Consider the following 21,739-nt stretch of genomic DNA (forward strand, 5'->3'; position numbering starts at 1 on the left):
GTGGAATTTGAACTTACTTTTGAGCTATACATTCAGTAACAAGGCCAATTTGGTTATATGAACATATAAGGTCATGTGCAAAAGTTTAAAAACCTAAGTTAACACATCTTCCACAGAGAGCATACTTCTGCATATTTTAATGATCAATTATTGTTTATTTGCTGAACATATGGAAAAATGGCCTGTGGAAAACTATGGCATATTTTATTTTATTTTTTATTCTTTATATGTTAAAGAATAAAATATGTTAAATTCAATGAAAATGGAAATTTTGCACTAAAACATGCAGAAAACATGCCACCTTTTCATGTGTTCTCGGTAGAGGATGCATTTACTTATTTTAACTTAAAAAAAGAATATAGCATTTAATTTGACCCAGTGTGTTCAAGTTATATGCATGACTGCAGCTAAAGATTATAAAATATTTTGCACTTTTAAAACCTTACCTTTGTATCATCTACATAACCTTTGTGTCTCTACATCTGATATAACCTTACAACACATCTGAACAGTCTCTCTTCGTCTTTGGAATGCCCATCATAAATGTATGTGTGCATGTTTACATGTAGAAAGCTGTTAGAAGGAATATTTTGATTCAAAATGATCCAAGATTGATTCAAAATGAAATATCCAATAAATATCCAATAAAGCAAGAATGAGACTACTCATTCAGAAACACTGACAAATATTCAAAGCCTGTAAAAGGGAAGCCCCAATATTCAACATATACATTCTGTTAAAGTTCACTAATAGCCACAATGATTAACCTCTTATTCTCCAGGGTATATTTTGGTTTGTCCATCTAAATTCACATGACCAAATCATAAGGCAAATTATTCAGTGACTGCATAAAACAAGTGTAAATGTTTTGTTTATTTATTTGTTTATTTATTTTAAAGGTTCCACTCAAATGAAATGAAAATGTGTTTTATGATCACACATATTGCTATCTGCTTACAATTTACTGCTGAAAGCCAAAAGTCTTAGACACTCTTATTATTATAATTATTACATATTATTATTACGTATTATTTTATAAAAAGAATTTTTACAGAGCAGATCACTAAAGAGACGCCATCTGTTTATAATTTAGAGCCCAGATTTGGGGAAAAATGGGTCGACTTTCAGTAGAAAAAAATAGTGAGCTCAGCTTCCTTTATTATAAGGGTTTAAAATGACATCACCATCTATTTGACCGGAAAGAAGAGTTACAGCCTCATACGACGCCCAGCTTCTGAAGCTATGAAGAATATGACAAAGTGCGTTTTGGAACCACCGGTGGTGTCAAGGAGTTAAAACAGTTAAAACATCACTGAGACTTCAAATGGTGTTTTCATCACCTTACTGGAATTACGGCACAAATAATCATAGCTGTATTCATTTAAATTATTTCTTTGGCTTCTGCAATTAGCCAAACATTAAAGGGTGCCATTAATGCATTCCCATTTAGTAGTGCGGCGTCAAATGTGCTACATCAAAAATGGAGTATTCCCAGCTATATGCTGAACCGCACACTAAATGAGTGCTCTAATGAATCACATAACATCTGTTGATTGCTGTGTGAGTGCTCAGAACAATTTGCTATGTCCCTTTCGAGTGATGCGCCGGTTTTCTGATTAGTCACCAGAGTTCACTCTGACAAATCAGAGGCGTGCTGTCAGAACATTCCAGTCTAAGCATTAACGACATTAATGATACCCTGATTGCATGTAAGCTCTCTTGCTGCCTGCCCTGATGATGTGGTCAACAAAGAAAAGTATTTTCACCACTCTGAAATCTGATGGAGAATGCATTACCCTACATGTAGGAATCATTTTCTTTGCCTAGCACTGTGCAGGAAATCAGCAAACTATGACCACTGAATTCTCACTGGGCTGTTTAGCTTTTAGATTTGTACCTTTGTGAGAGGAAATGCTGGAAAAAGAAACAAAGCCACAACTGTTGTCTTGTTCAGCCATGGCCATTAGTTCCACACAGTGTTTAATAGCAGGGCACAAATGCTCTCCCCATGCATTTTTCAGAATTTTAATGAACGATTGTTAGTCTAATTCTGGCCATAATGATCTGAGCTACAGCCTTAATCTCTTTTAGGAGGTACAAGCTGTGTTGCCTGTACTTTTATCGAATGTGTCAGTTCCCACATTTCAACCAGTACAAATGGACGCAATATCTCTCGTTGCAGTTTAGCTTGATAGATAGCCTCAATAACCCTGATCCCGCTTTAGAGCCATTGAAACAAATGTTTGTGCTGGCTCTTTGTCTGCTTCTTTCTCTTCAAGCCTAACATAATGGATGCAAGTCATTGATCTGTTGCTCCAGTTGATCTGTTGCAGCAACAGGTGATTCATCTTTTGAATCAGATCTGTCTTCATCGCGCTGGTATCTCTTTCACCTCCACATATTGATTTGGCATGCACAAATGAAGCATCTTTCACTGTGGACACTGTGAAACCACACAGAACATAAAGCCACACTGCTTCGAACCATACACCTTCATGCTTCTACAGTCGACCCATACACCTTCATGCTTCTACAGTCGACCCATACACCTTCATGCTTCTATAGTCATTGTCCATTTTATCAGCTCAACTTACTATATAGGGACACTTTGTGGTTGTATAAGTACAGATTGTTGTCCTACTGTTACTATAATTCGCTATCCCCCTTTACCCTGCTTTTCAATGGTCAGGACCCTCACAGGAGCACCACAGAGCAGGCAGTATATAGGTGGTGGATAACTCTCAGCACTACAGTGACACTGATGTGGTGGTGGCATACAAGTGTGTGTTACATTACATTACATTACATTACATTAACATTTAGCAGACGCTTTTATCCAAAGTGACTTACAAATAATGTGGTACATAGAACAAACATAGTCAGGCCTTAAAGGAGGCCAAGGGGTAATAGCGGGGTAGAGAAGGGAAGGAGGGCAAGAAGGAGATGAGGTTGGTAGTGGTTAGAGTTTGCAAGAGGCGATTAGAGCAAGTGCTCCCTGAAGAGCTCTGTCTTCAGGAGTTTCTTAAAAATAGCGAGGGACGCCCCTGCTCTGACAGTGGAAGGTAGCTTGTTCCACCATTGGGGAATCAAGTATGAGAACAGTCTCGATTGCTTTGTGTGAATGTTTGGCAAAGCTAAGCGACGTTCATTGGAGGATCGCAGCGGCCGGGCGGTGTTGTAAGCCTTTAGGAGCGAGTGCAGGTAGGAAGGAGCCTGCTCTGTTAACACCTTGTAGGCAATTGTAAGAGTTTTAAATTTGATACGAGCAGCAACCGGTAACCAGTGGAGCTCAATGAGCAGTGGGGTGACATGCGCCCGTTTTGGTTGGTTAAAGACCAGACGCGCTGCAGCGTTCTGAAACATCTTCAGTGGTTTTACAACACAGGCCGGGAGGCCCGTCAGTATGGCATTGCAGTAGTCGAGGCGTGAGATGACCACTGCTTGTACCAAGAGTTGGGTGGCTTGTTGTGTTAGAAACGGCCGTATCTGGTAATCGTAATCCGGTGCATTGTGGATCGGGCAGTGTCCGAAGGCGTGGGCCTTGGCGTTCTGATCCTCGGTTGCTGAAACTGGCTTTTGGAACTTGGAACGTTACCTCACTGGCGGGGAAGGAGCCTGAGTTGGTGCGCGAGGTTGAGAGATACCGGCTAGATATAGTTGGGCTCACCTCAACACACAGCTTGGGCTCTGGGTCCAATCTCCTCGAGAGGGGCTGGACTTTATTCTTTTCTGGAGTTGCCCATGGTGAGAGGCGGCGGGCAGGTGTGGGCTTTCTCATAGCCCCTCGACTTGGCGCCTGTATGTTGGGGTTTTCCCCGGTGGACGAGAGGGTAGCTTCCCTACGCCTTCGGGTTGGGGAACGGGTCCTGACTGTTGTCTGTGCTTATGCACCGAACAGCAGTTCAGAATACCCAGCCTTCATAGAGTCCTTGGAAGGGGTGCTTGAAAGTGCTCCTCTTGGAGACTCGATTGTCCTACTGGGGGACTTCAACGCTCACGTGGGCAACGACAGTAAGACCTGGAGGGGTGTGATTGGGAGGAATGGCCTCTCTGATCTGAACCCGAGTGGTGTTCAGTTTTTGGACTTCTGTGCCTTGGAAAGTGACTTTAAGTCGGCTCCGAAAAGATTCTGGCAAACCGTCAGGCGACTCAGAAGGGGAAAGCAGTGTGCCACTAGCACTGTATATAGTGGAGATGGTGTGCTGCTGACTTCGACTGAAGACGTCATTGGGCGGTGGAAGGAATACTTTGAGGACCTTCTCAATCCCACCAACACGTTCTCCAGTGAGGAGGCAGAGTCTGGGGACACGGGAATAGGCTTGTCCATTACTGAGGCCGAAGTCGCTAAGGTAGTTAAAAAGCTCATTGGCGGCAGGGCTGCAGGGGTGGATGAGATCCGTCCCGAGTTCCTCAAGGCTCTGGATGTTGGGGGGCTGTCTTGGCTGACACCCTTTTCAACATTGCGTGGACATCGGGGGTGGTGCCACTGGATTGGCAGACTGGGGTGGTGGTGCCTCTTTTTAAAAAGGGGGACCGGAGGGTGTGTTCCAACTACAGGGGAATCACACTCCTCAGCCTCCCTGGTAAGGTCTATGCAGGGGTACTAGAGAAGAGAGTCCGGCTTATAGTCGAACCTCGGATTCAGGAGGAGCAGTGCGGGTTCCGCCCTGGTCGTGGAACACTGGACCAACTCTTTACCCTCTCCAGGATTCTGGAGGGTTCATGGGAGTTTGCCCAACCAGTCCACATGTGCTTTGTGGATTTGGAGAAGGCATTCGACTGTGTTCCCCGAGGTATTCTGTGGGAGGTGCTTCGGGAGTATGGGGTACATGGCTCTTTGCTACGAGCCATTCAGGCCCTGTACAAACAAAGCAGGAGTTTGGTTCGCATGGCCGGCAGTAAGTCAGACTTTTTCCCAGTAAGAGTTGGACTCCATCATGGCTGCCCTTTGTCACCGATTCTATTCATAATGTTTATGGATAGAATTTCTAGGCGCAGTCAGGGGATGTAGGGTGTCCGGTTTGGTGACCTCAGGGTCACATCGCTGCTGTTTGCAGATGATGTGGTCCTATTGGGGACATCAGGCCGTGAACTTCAGCTTTCACTGGATCGGTTTGCAGCCGAGTGTGAAGCGGCCGGGATGAGGATCAGTACCTCCAAATCCGAGGCCATGGTTCTCACGCGGGAAAGGGTGGAGAGCCCTCTCTGGGTCGGGGATGAGCTCTTGCCTCAAGTGGAGGAGTTTAAGTATCTCGGGGTCTTGTTCACGAGTGATGGTACAAGGGAGCGGGAGATTGACAGGCGGATTGGTGTTGGGTCAGCAGTGATGCGGGCTCTTTACCGGTCTGTTGTGGTAAAGAAAGAGCTGAGCCATAAGGCAAGGCTCTCGATTTACTGGTCGATCTACGTTCCCACCCTCACCTATGGTCATGAGCTTTGGGTAATGACCGAAAGAACGAGATCGCAAATACAAGTGGCCGAAATGAGTTTCCTCCGCAGGGTGGCTGGACTCTCCCTTAGAGATGGGGTGAGAAGTTCGGTCATCTGGGAGGGACTCGGAGTAGAGCCGCTGCTTCTTCACGTTGAGAGGAGCCAGTTGAGGTGGTTCAGGCATCTTGTTAGGATGCCTCCTGGACGCCTCCCTTGGGAGGTGTCACAGGCAAGTCCACCGGGGAGGAGACCCCGGGGAAGACCCAGGACATGCTGGCGTGACTATATCGCCCAGCTGGCCTGGGAGCGCCTCGGAATCCCTCCCAGGGAGCTAGTGGAAGTGGCTGGGGAAAGGGAGGTCTGGGCTTCATTGCTCAGGATGCTGCCCCCGCAACCCGAACCCCGGATGGATGGATGGATGGATGGATTCTTGTCAGTGTATAAAACATATAAGGTATGCCTCAGTTGATAAGTGTAAAGAACATTATTACCAGTCAGCAAACAAGCAGCATACATGTAGTATATGGAGAACAGGTGTATAGAATAGGTATATTTGTGTTCCAGAGCATGTCATGCACAGAGATTTACTGATAGTCTGCAAAACGCAACATATCCTAGTGTATTCTTGTATAAGCTACATTGTAGTGACTCTCATTGTAGTGAGGGCTCTGTAGTCGGGACAAAGATCGGTTTGGAAGATCAGATTCTAGCTTTGTGAAACTACATTTAGGACTTTGTGTCAGTGGCATTTCTTTGCTTGCAGTTGTCAAACTGCTGATGTGGATATAGAGACAGTCTTATTTGCTTTGGACATGTCTTTGTTTCCTCAATATTGTATTCCTCAATATAAGTCTTCTCAATGTTTTACTTATGCTTTTATTTAAAAAATTCACACGTGTAATAATTCTGACAAAAACTACATGCAAATGATGGAATTTTGTTCTTGCACCATCAGTTCATGCTAGCTAGATGACACAAGCTTGCAAAATGAGCAGATATTAACTGAAAAATGTCCCTTTTATTTAAAAAATTTGGTTTAGAGGTCTGATATTTGTTTTTGGTAGGTTAAATGGTTAGCCCCTAGCATAATGTTAGCATTATTCCACCTGCACCTTGTTTGATTTTGCATATCTATATTGTGAAATACTTTGACTTTTTTCTGAAATCTAGCTCTGTATTGAGCACAGTTGCTGTACAGCCTGCTTTATTATGGAAACTGAACGCTTTCAAAGGAAAGATACTGGGACATTATGGGAAATGTAGTGTCTGCAGTGAATTTACATGCTCATAAACTGCAGTCATATGTGAGAATTTGAATACACTTGGATTTATGTATTTTCTCACTGTAAATAAGTTAACACATCATCTACTCTCAATATATTAAATTCAGCAAATAAACAGTAATTGTGCATTGAAATATGCAAACCTATGGTCTCTGTAGAAAATTGAAAAAAGAAGATTGTGAGTTTGATTCCTGGTGATTCTACAGCTGTCCATAGCCAGGAGACCAAGAGAGCACAATTGGCTTTGCTCTCTCTGGGTGGGTAGGATGCCTCCCCTTCTCCATCACTCAGCACAGTGCTAGTCAGCGCAGGCGTCTGTTAGCTGACCTAGCAGAACGGGTGGTTGGTGCTTTCCTCAGAGCGTGTTCAGCTGACCGATGACGTTGCATGAGCGGCAGCTCGAGAAGATGCAGTGGTGCTTCAAGTTATCACAGGAAGCCTGTGCTGCCTTCACTCTCCTAGCATTGATAGTATCATGTGATTGGGGGAGTCCTAACTAGCGGGTGGTATTGGAGACGACTAAATTGGGGAGAAAATTTGGCAGATAAATAAATAGATAAATAAGTAACATAAGAAAGGGGTATTTAAAATTTCAAACATGGTGTAATTTAATGGGAAAAATGGGAAACTTTCTATCTTATAAATTGACATGTGATTTCAGTGGGACATGAGCAATTAAAAAATAGATTTTTCTAAACAAAGTATGATTTAAATTCTGAGTACTTTCTATAAACTAAGGTCCAGATCTGTTTTTAACCAAGATGACCACCATATCCACTATTTTTCTTGGCTTGAGTACTGAACATAGTGTGTTAGGGTGTTAGTTGGTTGTGGGTCTGGTGTCCTACACACAGTACATGGTTTTCTGGCTGCTTCTGATTAGTCTGATTGTAGTCTTTCAAATTGCAGTTTCAATATAAAAACAATCTTTCAACTCTAGGAGCACATGCCCTAGTAAATTGGGTCTAGTAATGCCCACCATCACACAACAGATGTCATGTAACCATTCAAGTATTTAGCAACAAGTGACAAACATAATAACTTGTTGAATAAGCTTTTAATAAGTTTTTCTCTCATCGTACTCAATTTGGTCTTTATCCACAATTTCTTTTTTTACTGAAACACTTTTAACCAGGCTACTTTGTTAAGCCTAGTTTCTTCTTGTAGACAGACGACTTCTGCTCTTATTAGCTCTATACGGCTACACTTTCTATCTCTGTTATCTTTGACTGTGTGATATGTACCTCAGCTGGAGTGATTGACAGTTGGTTTCATACTGTCTAACTAAGGCAACTGACAAGGTCATGTCAGACCTGATGATAGGTAAGTGGGACAACGCTTGGAAATATCTACTCTCCCCCCCTTTTCTACTTTTTATTTTTCTCTTATTTTACACCACTAAGGTTAAAAGAAAGCACTTGCATTTTTTCCTTGCTTTCTATATTTCACAGTTAGAAGAGCAAACCCAATTGCAAAAACGTGAGGACAGAAGGTATGATTCAAACAATATCAGTAAACAGTGATTTACTAATATATTTTGACCTGTATTTTGTAAAGATATGTTAATTCTGAAATCGATGTCTGCAGCACATTCTAAAACAGTTGGGGCAGGGACAATGTAAGACCAGGAACATTGAGAAATTTTCTGAAAACATCTTAAACAGGTGATGCATGGATATAAAAGAAGCATCAGAGAAAGGTGAAATCTTTTATGAGCAGGGATGGGTCAAGACTTGTTACTTTGCCAAAAGTACATCAGCAAAAAATCTGACATCTTAAAAATAACATTCCTCAATGCATGATTGCACGATTTGAGGTGTTTCACCTCTACAGTGCATAATATCGTTAAATGACTTACAGAACCTGGAGAAATCTCTGTGTGCAAAGTACAAGACCAAAACCATTGAATGCCAATTACCTTTGACCCTTCAGATGGTTCTGCATAAAATCTTTCATGTCTCTGGGATGGATATCACTACATGTGCTCAGACACTGCATGTGCTTTGACAAACCATTGTCAGTAAACACCTTTTTTGCTGTATCCACAAATGCAAGTTAAGATTGTACTATGCACAGTGAAAGTCATATGTCAACAACATCCAAAAACACTGGATTCTTTGGTTCATCTGAAGTGGACCAATGCACAGTGGACATGTGGGCTGTGATCTAACAAGTCAAACTTTCAGATTATTTATGGAAAGAATGGAGGTTGTGTTTTCTGGGCCAAAGTAGTAACGGACCATCCAGATTGTTACAAATTGTGCTCAAAGTGTCAGTATTTTGTGTGGCCACCATTATTATCTAGCACTGCCTGAACCTTCTTGGGCATGGAATTCACCAGAGCTGCAACGGTTGCTACTGGAATCCTCTTGCACTCCTCCATGATGACATCACGGAGCTGGTAGATGATAGACACCTTGTGCTCCTCCACCTTCTGCTTGAAGATGCCCCACAGGTGTTCAATTGGGTTTAGGTCTGGATGCATACTTGGCCAGTCCATCACCTTTAGCTTCAGCAAGGCAGTTGTCATCTTGGAGGTGTGTTTGGGGTCATTATCGAGTTGGAAAACTGCCATGCAGCTCCAGACCATGATGCTACCATCACCATGCTTGATCATAGGCAAGAGACAGTTGTGTTCGTACTCCTCACCAGGGCGCCGCCACACATGCTGGACACCATCTGAGCCAAACAAGTTTTTCTTGGTCTCGTCAGACCACAGGACATGGTACTAGTAATCCATGTTCTTGGACTGCTTGTCTTCAGCAAATTGTTTGCTGGCTTTCTTGTGCGTCAGCTTCAGAAGTGGCTTCCTTCTAGGACAACGGCCATGCAGATATATATATATATATATACACAGTACTGTGTGAAAGTCTTAGGCACCCAAGACACATTTTCAAAATCTATTTATTTGTGTAGTATGTGCTGAGTATGTAGTTTATTTGCTGAGAAAAGTGTTAATATTTGAATAAACAAAATGTATAGAATATTAATTAATATATAACACACAAATTGAGGTCTCAGTCATTTTATTTGTTAATGATTACAGTTCATTTTAGTAAGCTATGACAATGACTTATGAGTTATGTTGTTTTTGTAAAGTAAATGTTTATTTATAGTGATTTTTATTATGTAAATATATATGATATTATGTAAATATATTATGTAAATTCATTTGTAATTGTTGTTGTTATTGTCATTGTTGTTATTATTATTATTAATAATTTTTTTTGTAGTGGTGTTGGCGGAGGCAGTGTTGGTGTTGATGTCGCAATAGTAATGATAACATTTTAAACAATAGCATTCAACATTTAATTGTTAAAATACAAATGGCTTTTATAAATGCTAAAACTAATCTGTCAAACTGTTGCCTAATTCTATCTAACAATCACTGTAGTTAGCATGTAGTGCTACTGCTAGCTAACCAGTGAAACTCCAGTGAACAACTTTGTGTTTTTATGAAAAAATTCAAAAATGTTTGGGCAAAAATGCTAAAGGGGGCCTTTTGCCCCTTGTCTATGGACACATCTACTCCAGTGGTGTAATTTTACATTTAAAAGAAAGTGACACTTTGTGACCTCCAGTAATATAAGTTTTCAGGTACAGGTTAATATAAATGCATAGATCACTGCTATCACTAATATATTCTTTAAAAAAAAATTGATAAACTGAACACATCTTTTTTCTTGGGTAGTAAAAGCCAAGAATGCAGTGATCCATCGGAAATTAAACAGTAATACCATCATTATGTTGAGATTAAGTTTGGCTCATCATTTGATAGGAAAAGAACATAAGACCAGGCAGCAACTTCTTCCAAGTTGCCCTAATATGCATCGATTGCTCACTGTTAGCATTGCATAACTTGTTCAAATAAAAAATAAAAAATGTACAGGAAAGAAAATTATGGGGGGAAAAAAAGAAAAATCCATCATTAACATTAACAAACTTCAAATGCTGTTAGCATGGTGCTCACAAGCAACAGTTATAAGTGATAATTCACTTGTTAATTACTGTTATTGGTTACCAGAATATTTAACTTCATCTATATAATTGACAATTTTCACACTGGTCAAACCCCAGTTTTGTAATTCAGTCTCTTGGAAAACCATCTACAGTGTTTTTTCCAATGTATGTGATGTTTTTTTTTTCCACTGACTCTAGGAGGTGCCATTTGTTATGGTGATAGTCATTCAGGAGATGCAATGTATTGAGCTGTACTGTAGGGAGGAATCATCTGGTGATGTCTGACACCTGTGGGGGTCAGGCTTGGAGTTATATCCTGATAGATGTCGTTAGTCTTGCTACTCACGGCACATTGTCTCTCCTGCCGCAAGCAATACCCCAGCCTTCCACTGCTGAGAGTGACACAGGCTACTCTGCCTGTCTCTACCAATTTCAGCTACATTCCATTTCTGCCAAGTAGTTTCATAAATATTGATTAGGGCATGACGATGCACAAAACATGGAGCGTTTGCTGTCTGGACAAAGCATCTGTGTATAGTGTTTATATGTACAAGTCAATCAGGTGATGATTTCTAAAGTGAACATATCCAGCATCTAGGGGTGTGACACACACAGGATTTGGTAGGTTTGCCATACTAGGTTCTTGGTTTGATATTTTCTGTATATTTAAAAAATGATTTAATGTACAAATTGCTGCATAACCTTTTATGAGACTGGAGTTGTTACATATGACATAGAATGGGCTGTTTGGAAGGGAGTGCGACCGGGTATTGAAATGTAATACTTTTATTGTACCAACTAAATTACTTCAGTGCTACCAAGTATCAAAATTTTCCATGAATGAAAAAAAAGGTCCCGCTTTTATATTAATTGCCTCTAATAACTGTGTAGTTACAAACGTATGCAACACTACCACTACTGATGATATAGACAATGTTACAGATGGATTACAGAAGTGCAGCCTGTGTAATTACATGTGTATCAACTACAGTTTTGCCTCATATAATTACACAAGTGTATCCTTTGTTACAATACAGATCAGACATCTTTTCCAGCAGTTAAAGGAAGTATGTTTTTTTTCCATAACTTTTTATTTATATTTTCCAGAATTACAGTGGAATAACTGTGTTATAACAAGGTAACCTTCGGTCAAGTAAAACTATTCTGTAATTACAGGATACAGGAGCACAGGAGCTTTCCTGTAGTGTTAAAGTTCCACTTTAAAATAAGTGGACAGTTCCTGTGTAGTTGTTATGTAGGTCCTGTGTAATAATGCGGTGGTAATATAAACATTGCTTTGGGTTTAATGCAACACATTTGACACAATGTCATAAAAGTTACATGTGAAGATGAGGGGGCATCTGCTGTTCTGTCACATTACAGAGTGGTTTCAAGCTGAAACTGGTTATAGCGTCACACTAGCTACATAAATGTTGGCTTAATGTTAGGAAAGCTGACAGATTCTGTGTAAGTAATGTGTGAATGTATGTTATTGGATACTTTTACTGCTGAAGAAAAAAAAAATGCTGTTCCAGTCTGATTACAAACGTAATTACATTTGTTATTATCCTCGTGTAATTACATGAGAGAGAATAGACTTTTACAACTATTAAGATACACTTATTTAAGATACACATACTTATATGGAGCAAAACTGAAGTTGATACACCTGTGTAATTACATAAGGTGTATGTCTGTAATCCACCTGTAACCGTGACTAAATCATTAGGTTGCGTATGTTGTTCACATGTTATTAGAGATACAATATACAGTGGGACAAATCAAAAAATCAATTACACAGATGAATTAAAAATGAATACAAAATTTCCAACATTATTTTGGCTCTCATTACTTGCTTCAGTCCACTGCAGAACTTGCCACAGAATGCATGCACAAGATCAGTACAGTACAAAGCTAAGCTTATCACTCACGAACACATGCACTACAGAGAAAACTGTTCAGTTCAGTCACGAACACATGGACAGGACTGGGAGGGGCCAATCGTGGCACCTATCTCTTTGAATGTGATGGGAGCTTTTAGAAACCAAAAGCCACATTTCAAAAATGATCAAAATCAATGGTAAAATCAGGAAAAAAATGCATAAATGATTTTAAGCATTTGGCGCAAATGGGTGAAGGGGGTCTTTATCAACAAGATTAGCCTGCTTCATTAAGGGATGTGGCTTTCTCCATAAAGAGTCTCCTTCTCATTTATAATGGAAGGACTTTGCACCACAGGTACTGCCAATACTCACTTCCAGCACTTCATACTCATTTCCTGTTTAACCAACACCCCCTTTCAGTTTATAATTTGGCATGTTATTGTTCAGGAATCTGTATAAATGTTATGTCGGTACTAGTATCAGAATAAAAAGTGATTCATTAATCATACAGCATTGCAGTGGTGAAGAGGAACTAAGTAAATGTAATTTGTTTTTTTTTTGTGTACCTGTACTTGTTACAAAAATGGTAATAGATCATTAGAGTCATAATTGATCCTTTAGTACTTTTATTTTGGATACTTAAGTACATTTCAAGGCAAATACTTTTGTACTTTTACTCAAGTGGAGGTCAGAAGGGAGAAACTTACTGGAGTAATATTTCCCCTTGGGTATCTCTGCTTTAGCTCAAGTACATGGTTTGTGTACTTCGTCCACCACTGCAGCATTGAATGTACATGTGTTTGCTAATTTTGTCAAATAATATAAGTGCATTAGATTTTTTTCCTCATAACTAATACATTGAATAAATTGATCTCCATGATGTGAACTGTCATGTCATGCCTACCAACATCTCAGTTAAAAAAGTGCAGTGTAAATTAATTACTACTAGAAATCTGTCCTTTGAGTGAACCGAAAAATTCATATTCAGATCCAGCCCTGGTCATTGAATACGTGTGCATTCCAGCGGTATTCCACTTCTGATGTCACTGTCAAATCAATGTCAGGGGGAAAAGTCAAAGATGGTATATTCCATTGGCCTTTAATCGATGGCTCTGTTGGGGAGCTGAAAGGCGTTAAATTGCTGACGTTTCTGATGATTGAATGTCAGCTGTCATTCTGCGATGGAGAGAGCTGGGTCTCATCACTACCTGAGCAAGTGATGAGAGTGGAGGGGAGCGCAGAGAAGGAAGGGTCAGTACTGCCCTGAACATTTCACAATCCATATTATTGTGGGGGTCAGCATGTGAATTAAAGCCTCTCCTCTATATTACAGCCTAAAACTGAAGAAGTTTTGTGGGCCATAGAAGATTGATGCAGAGAAGTGCAGCGGCGCCATCTCTATTTCCCACTAGTGTTTAGCACCTTCTATTCAAATGTCAGGAAAAAACGAATCGTAAAACAGCCATAAGGAAATGCTGTTCTGACTGCAGTGGTTTAAATGAAAAAAGAGAGATACAGATAGGAAATATGTTTGAAGTGAAATGCGTGAAATGTAATGTAAAATGCTGGTACTTGCTGCTTTTTAGAATGTGTGTGTGGAATAGTAATGTTTTAGACTCACTAAGTCATTTCATTTTATCAGGGGATATTTTTTTTCCTGGCCTCAAATGAATGTTTTATTGTAAGTGTTGCTGTTGGGGGGAAAAAGCAAAAGATTTCTCAGGCTTTTCTCACTTTCACTAGTGACATGAGCTTTTGAAGCAGGAAAATTCCATTTTGTTTCAGTGTTCGAAAGCAAGTCTCATACTGGATTTGTATGAGTAAAGGCCTTTTTCATTGTCAAATTTCTGGGCAGTTTGGAGTTTTGCTATTATCGATTGGGCTGTTTTGAGTTTGATGGCCGTCTCTTTAAAAAGCCTAGTTAAAATTGATGGTATACTTTGACACTGGACTCCTTTTTTTATTAATTTGATCCCACCGAGTCATCACCCTTAATGATCTTTTTTAGCAGCAGCAATGAACCAGTTCATCCTTACTGCCTCTTCTGAGAACACTCTGCATAGTTAGAACAGTGAAGAAGATACTGACCATCTAGAACAACTAAAGACTCTTTAGAGAAGTTTGCCAAGTAATGTTTTAAACAACTATTATTTTTTTCCCTTTATTTATAAGCTTTCACATCTGTAGATTATCTGTTTTTCCAAAGCCAGCAAGCCTAGTCGCACATTTTACCATGCAGACTTTCTGATTAATATTCAAATAGCCACTTTGATTAATTGGCATAGACTTCATTTCTGACTGCTATGATGATTATTATGACTGTTATGAATAATTTTAATTATACCACCATAATGCCAAACTGAATCTTTGTTTATTTGTTGTTTTATGGTGTGTTCCTTTCATGTCCTGTTTTAATCACATTATAAATCTCTGTGTCTAATACTCCATCTGTGTGTGAATTTCTATGTGCAGCTAAACGCATGGCATATCGGAAAGTGCGGGCCAGCCGCGGCAGCTCTGTGAGCTCACGGGATCCAGAGAGCGAGGAGTTTCAGGCTGCCTCTCTGGATCTGGAGTGGGAGATGGAAAAAGAGCTGGAGGAGCCTGGCCTAGACCACTTCCAGCTGAAGTGTATGGAGCAGCAGGCCGTAGACAACTCTTCTGGTGGGGCCATGGATCCTGACCTGGAGCAAATCCAGCCCTCTGTGTCCCCCCATGGCCGGTTTGAACGTCTACAGGAGGACCCAAACTACAATTCTCCTACCAGCAGGAACGTGCCCAAGGGGCAGAAGAGGAGCAGGACCTGCATGGCCAAATACGTGCTAACTGGTGCAGCAGTGTTCTTCTTGGGACTGCTCATTGGCCTGTACTTCCACACCACAAAGAAGCAGCTAGCCAGACCTAGCAAAAGCACAGACCTGCTGGAAAGGATCATGCAGAACATCACTGCAGAGAAGATCCGGGCACTACAAAGGTAAAAATTCTATTTATCTCCACACTATTGAACAATTTCTCACTTATTTTTAATCAAATTCATTAAATTTAACCTGAGATCATTAACATAGTAGGCAGAGAAGTGCTAAACCCACTGAAGTTCCTACACTGCAACAGTAATTTACTGAATTTACTTCATTCACATGTATGTAATTTCCACTAGGGTGGGTGCAAATTTTCTTAATTAAGAAGTCAACAAACAACAAACAACAAAAAGACTAGGCAAGCCTAGGTTTGCTGTCAGCTGCATAGTATTTGTCATGCAAGTGTCTTCAGTGCAAAATGTAAAAACCGCTTCCATTGCTTGTGGGGTGGTCCAACTGCCTGACGTGTCTACTTTTTAACATTACTAATACGATGAGGAATTCAAATAGGTAGAATATTTAGTAGATATTTTAAGTAAATCATGTTACTATCCATTTGAGCTGAAAATATTAAGGGATTTGTATTTGGCAGTAGTGCTCCTGCTTGAAAGAACAAGTTATTCACTGTGATGTCTGCATCCTGTATTGCCAGATAAATCTGCCTGGTGTATTTGCTGGACAACTTGTGTTTAATATTTGTAAGATGCTATATTATCTGCTGTTTCATGAACAATGAAGACAGATTTATCTAATTCTGTATCGAGCTAAATTCACACAATACAAGACCCTGAAACTGTTAATAGTATAATAAAACTCAACATTTTTTTAGATGCACACACAAATGACTATATATTGTGTTGAGTCAAGCAAAATTTACATATGAGCCAAAACAACTTATTCTCTAACTGAGCATGTTAATAGCACTAGCATGACCTTCTGAGCTAGCTAATGGTACACTGACGTGGGAATTCTTAAAACAGCAAATGATATCACAACGCTAATCCAGATTACATTCTAGTGCACTGAGTAGTCTTGTACTAGTGCTTAATGACTTTATCTTCACCTGAAAGCATTTAAAAATGCTAAATAAAACTGCTTAAATTGCAAGGTGAGAATTTCCAACTGAAGTGAGACACAGCCTGAGAAAAGCTTTTGTTGCTTTTCTAAGATTTGCTACAATGCTCAGGCATGCACATTTCAGCAATGAGTGTTAATCATGTTTTTGAAATTGCATTTTCAAAGAGAACACCGAGATAGAATAATGGCAAAATTCAAATATAAAAAGGAAAGGCGTGTTTTTTTATCCATTCTTCTTCCTGGCAGATTTGCTCCAGATTGTTCAGGCTAATGACACATGTAGACAGCAATTTTTAAACAGTGTCACAATTTCTCAGCTGGATTGAGCTTTGGCCTTTGTCTTGGTCATTATAGAGTATTCACCTTTTTGTTGTTCAACCACTCCTGTGCTTGGGAACAATGTCATGCTGAAAAGTGACATTTCTCCAAAGCTGTGGTTTTTTTTTAGCTGACTGATGTAGGTTGACTTGCAGTATCTCTTTCTATGTTGCACCTTCCATCTGTGCTTGAATTCTAACAAGATGCCCAGTTCCTGCTGAGGTAAAGCAGCCCCACAACATGATGCTGCCACTCATACTTCACTATTGGGATGGTGTTTGTTGATTGCGACACACATAGCGATTCGATTTTTGGCCTAAAAGCTCAATTTTTATCTCAACTGACTGCTAAAAAAATTCTTTAGCCATCAACCTGATTCTTTCTGGCGAATTCCATGCTTTTTTTTTTCTTTGGTAATAGTTTTTTTCTGGCCATCCTCCCATACAAGCCTGTTGTATACGGAGTTATTAATATCGTTGATTGGTGCACTCCAGTCTCTGAACTCTGTACCTACCTTCAAGGGAATGTTTGTCTCTCTGTGGCTTTCCTCACAAGTTCCCTTTTTACTCTGAGTTTTAAGGGACAACTTTGTCCAGGCAGTGCCCGGGTGGATATTCAAACACTTGGATATTATTTTATCTCATTAAAGATGGATACTTTCTAGAACTTCATGTCTTCTTAATGAGAAACAAGCGCCTTTCTAACAAGCATCGGGATTGAATGAAGGAAACACAGTAGGACTAGCTTCAAGGGCATTCCGGCCTGGCAAAGGAAGCCATCCCAGTGAAGCAGATGCAGCTTTTCCGAGGACAGGCTCTGTGGGACCTGCTTGCTTCTTACAAAGATAGTCCTGCAGCCAAAGTACAGCATCGCCTATCCCCACTAGTGGCAATGCCTGCCGTGTGCTTTGTGCGCTCAGCTGTGCCGCTGCTGACAGGCAGTCTCAAGCAGGTAGTAAAGTTAAAATTAAATGTAGACAAGCCTCAAGTGGCTAGACATTGTTTTGGAGCCAGGGATCATGGAAAGCATGTGTATTTGTGTCAGAAAGATAACTCGCAGTTCAGTTTCCACTGAAGTGAGACAGTCTGACTCCTGCAACAATCTTTTTGGTATTGTCAATTCATTATTTATTTTGTCACATTTATTTTTCAAGCTGCAGTGCCAACAGCACTGCTTAGGTCTTTTTGTGGAGGAGGAGAAGGGAAAAAAAAAAAGTGAAAATAAAGGCAATATCATAACGGGCAAAGGCTGCAAATGTCTGAAAAGACAAGAAGTCAAAACATTTTGATTGCTTAGTCAAGCAGTGTCTCCGCTTGCCTGGTATGTGCGTTGCCTCGGCTTGCAGAAATAAGAATATTTACAAAAATAATTGCATTATTTACTCTGTTGACGCAGCGGAAATGGTACAATCTATTGTGGGAAATGGCGTGCTTATGGGAATAAGTCACATAGAGCCGTGATGGAAGGATTTAGAGAAAATGAGGGTGCGGTGAAATGAGACTGTGTCTTAGGTTAGGTCTAAATCTCCTCATCTCTTACATTAAGCTGAGGCTTCTCCAGCCTGTCTGAGATGCTTGGATGGAGATTGAAAAAGGCTTTGAAGACCTTTCCCTAACTGGTTCAATGCACATGCTAATAACCTCATTAGAACTAATTCAGGACACTTCAGCTCTAGTTTGGCCTGCTGCAGCTTTTCTCAACTGCCTTTCTCTACAGGTTGTTTCCTAAACTGTTGTTTGTAGACCAAAATGAAAAAATGAAAACGGGTAGAATTTAGGATCTCCAGTAGTTTATCTTCAAAGTCGTCATTTGATGGCACGGTAGGTCCCTGTAATTCTGCATGAAGCTATTATAAAGTTAGGATATTCTACATTATTTAGCATATTTACAGATGTACAGAATCCTTTGTCCTATTTTCCCTCACTCCATTGTTTTGCCATGAATTGCCTCTTCTGCAGAGGTCTTGATGTTTCTTTGGCTCGCCGCTGTGTTTATTTCTTAGATTCTGTTTCCATTTACACTTCAAAGCATGTGCGGGTGAAGAACAGTTCCAGTAAAATGGGATTAGCCCAAAATCCCTAGAAGAAGAATTGTGTTTCCCACTGTTTGGGCCTCTCTAATGGTATTTTTTTATCTCCCTCAGACACTCACTCTTAATTACAGGGCGGTAATTGATACAGTGGGGTGCTTGGTGTGCATTCTTCATCCAGTGCAGTTTAAACACCAAATCTCAAGGTCAGAATGGGGTGCATGCTGTTGGAGGACTCTATTAAACAGCCAAGCACCTGAACCTGATGGCATACCCTGTTTTGTGGCAGCATGCTGGGCCATGAGACCGTCCCATAGAGGAGGCCCTGGATGTGCAGGTCATCCTGTATAATGACCAGTCTATCCATTAAATCTAATGGCAAAGTGAAGGGACAGGCTGCCAGACAGAGACTTGCCTGCAGTGACGTCATGTTATATTCACACAGATGCGGAGATGAATTGTACATGACGCAGCTGGACTGTTTGTGTTTGAAGGTCAGTGTAGTAGCATTAAAATGAAAACAGAGGATTTGTGTTTAGAAAGCATTAAGAGGCCATACCAAATCTGTTGAAACTCTTATATGAAATGCACAGCAGGTGTTTATTAGTTAGCTCTTGTGGTTTCCAAAGCAGCTTTTTGAAAGTCCTTCTCCAGCCCATTTCTTGTCAGAATCAAAGTTTGATATTTCGCACCTGTGCAACATATAAGGGATTTTCTGGCTCCCAACACAAGGGGGTCCAACTTTGCACCTGTATGTCTTTACTAGTTCAGTTCTGATGCTTATGTAAGCAGGCTAGGAAACAGACATGCTCAGATAATATTGGAATCATACTGGTATCATCAGAGAATCGCTTATAACTTTCATTGACATGGGAGAGATTTTCCACTGGATTATTAATGGTGTTATTGTATTCCAGAAAAGACTAAAACTAGAAAGACTAAACTCCAACAGCTTCTCTGCCTATTGTATTAATCCCCTTTCACTCTATTCTTCAATGATCAGGACCACCACAGAACAGGTACTATTTGGGTGGTGGATCATTCTCAGCAATGTAGTGACAGTGACATGGTGGTGGTGTGTAAATGTGTGTTGTGTGGGTGTGAGTGGATCAGACACAGCAGTGCTGCTGGAGTTTTTAAACACCTTGGTGTTCAAAACAACAACAACAATAAAAAAAAAACCAAAAACACCTTGGTGTCAGTGCTGGACTGACAATAGTCTACGAACAACAAATAATCAGCCAAAAGTGTCCTGTGGGCAGTGTCCTAGACCCACTGACTAACAAAATCTGCAGTAACAGATGAGCTATAGTTTCTGACTTTACGTCTACAAGGTGGACCAACAGGGTAAGTGTTTGTAATACAATGGACAGTAAGTGGACACTTCTGTGCCTAATCCACCATGCATACACATGCAACACACACTAACATGCCACCACCATCTCACAGAGAATGATCAACCACACAAATATACCTACTTTATCTATTTTATCAGCTGTTAAGCTGCAGAATCTTGGCTTGTTGTGAGGACCAGGCCTCAAGACCACAGGGTTGTTTGATTAAGCTGAGGAAACCGACCCTTAGCCATTCAGATGAACAGGCAAGGCTTAGCATGTTTCATGCGTTACGTACACTGCGTTATCTGTGTTTATTTGTGGCATACAGGTATAAAGGTTATGATAAAATTCATAACCTAAGAAACATTTCAACCAGTACATCAGATAAGCCAGTATATCACCCATTACAACTATTGAAGTGAATGTTTGTATTTCTCCATAATGCTAATCCAGGTGGATCTAATTCTAATTTCAATTTTTTATAAATGTTTATGTGTCAGATGCCAGCATTGGCCCTGAAATCGCATATTGGTACACCCTTATTAGGAAAGCATGCTTTTTTTTATCCTTACTTACAGGGAGATGGGCAACACAGATGTTTTTAGCTTAATCATAGTACTAACTAGCAATTTCATGTCAAACAGCAGATTAATGTTAAATCTAAATTGGTGGTAGTGAAGGCCCTTTTAGACATTGCTTCTTGTATAAAGTAGAGGTTCATTTTATCTTCGGATGAGTGCACTCACACTGCCAGGTCAAGATCAGTGTAAAGTATTGACTGTTTTATTAGCATGACAGTGACATCCATTCACAGTGTTTTATTACATTTAGAGGTTAATTCATATTGATTTATTATATTTATGAATCACATTGAAGGATGTTTTTCCCCCCATATACCTTTTTTGCCCTTTGTGCTTGGTTTTTGAAATATATCTGAGCTATAATGAATCTGTTGGATCGAGGTAGTTTTTCAAAGTCCAAATAAGGTTAAATAAGGTCCAGACCTAAATTTTGATGGAGGGTACACCATCAGGAGCTGATATGGTGCATCTAAAAAGGAGTTTACATTACTTTTGATAATATTACTGTTTTGACAGATTGTGGGCCTTTGAGCGATAGGGAATCTAATTAATCTCTCTCTTGGGGGAAGACTGTTTAATCTTGTAGAGAGTAGAGTCTAAACTATGTTATGATAGTGTGTTTTGGGCCTGTGCCAAATTGAATTTATATAGACAATTTTCTATTAATCATCAACTCAAGCCATATTAACCTTGCCGGTAGGGTGCCAATCAGAGACACTACAGGAGAGATGACTGGCTAAGTACTGTGTTTAGAAATAATTATATCATCCAGAATCATGTGGGGAGCAATCTTGACTCATAACTCTGTCACTTCTGTCCTTGTGTTGAAGTAGTGCATGTGTGAAAAGCTTACATGGTGTAAATGGGTGCCGAGCATTCACTGTGAAGACTAATGGAATTATTTAGCTCACGTATACATGCATGATAATGTACACATCTCAGTTTGGTTCTGGGGTATTTTAAACTAAAAGTAATCATGGTGC

At 40.2% G+C, this 21,739-nt stretch overlaps 1 protein-coding gene across 1 annotated transcript in view; it reads left to right on the top strand.

Annotated features, from left to right (window-relative positions):
• LOC108442514 (inactive N-acetylated-alpha-linked acidic dipeptidase-like protein 2) overlaps positions 1 to 21,739 on the top strand; it is a 352,526-nt gene that overhangs the window by 73,064 nt on the left and 257,723 nt on the right. The window contains exon 2 of the mRNA XM_017722591.2: positions 15,029 to 15,530. Within this exon, the coding sequence (XP_017578080.2) occupies positions 15,029 to 15,530 (502 nt within the window). The remainder of the gene's footprint in view (positions 1 to 15,028; positions 15,531 to 21,739) is intronic.

This window comes from Pygocentrus nattereri, chromosome 15 (assembly GCF_015220715.1).
Source record: "Pygocentrus nattereri isolate fPygNat1 chromosome 15, fPygNat1.pri, whole genome shotgun sequence".
NCBI lineage: Eukaryota > Metazoa > Chordata > Actinopteri > Characiformes > Serrasalmidae > Pygocentrus > Pygocentrus nattereri.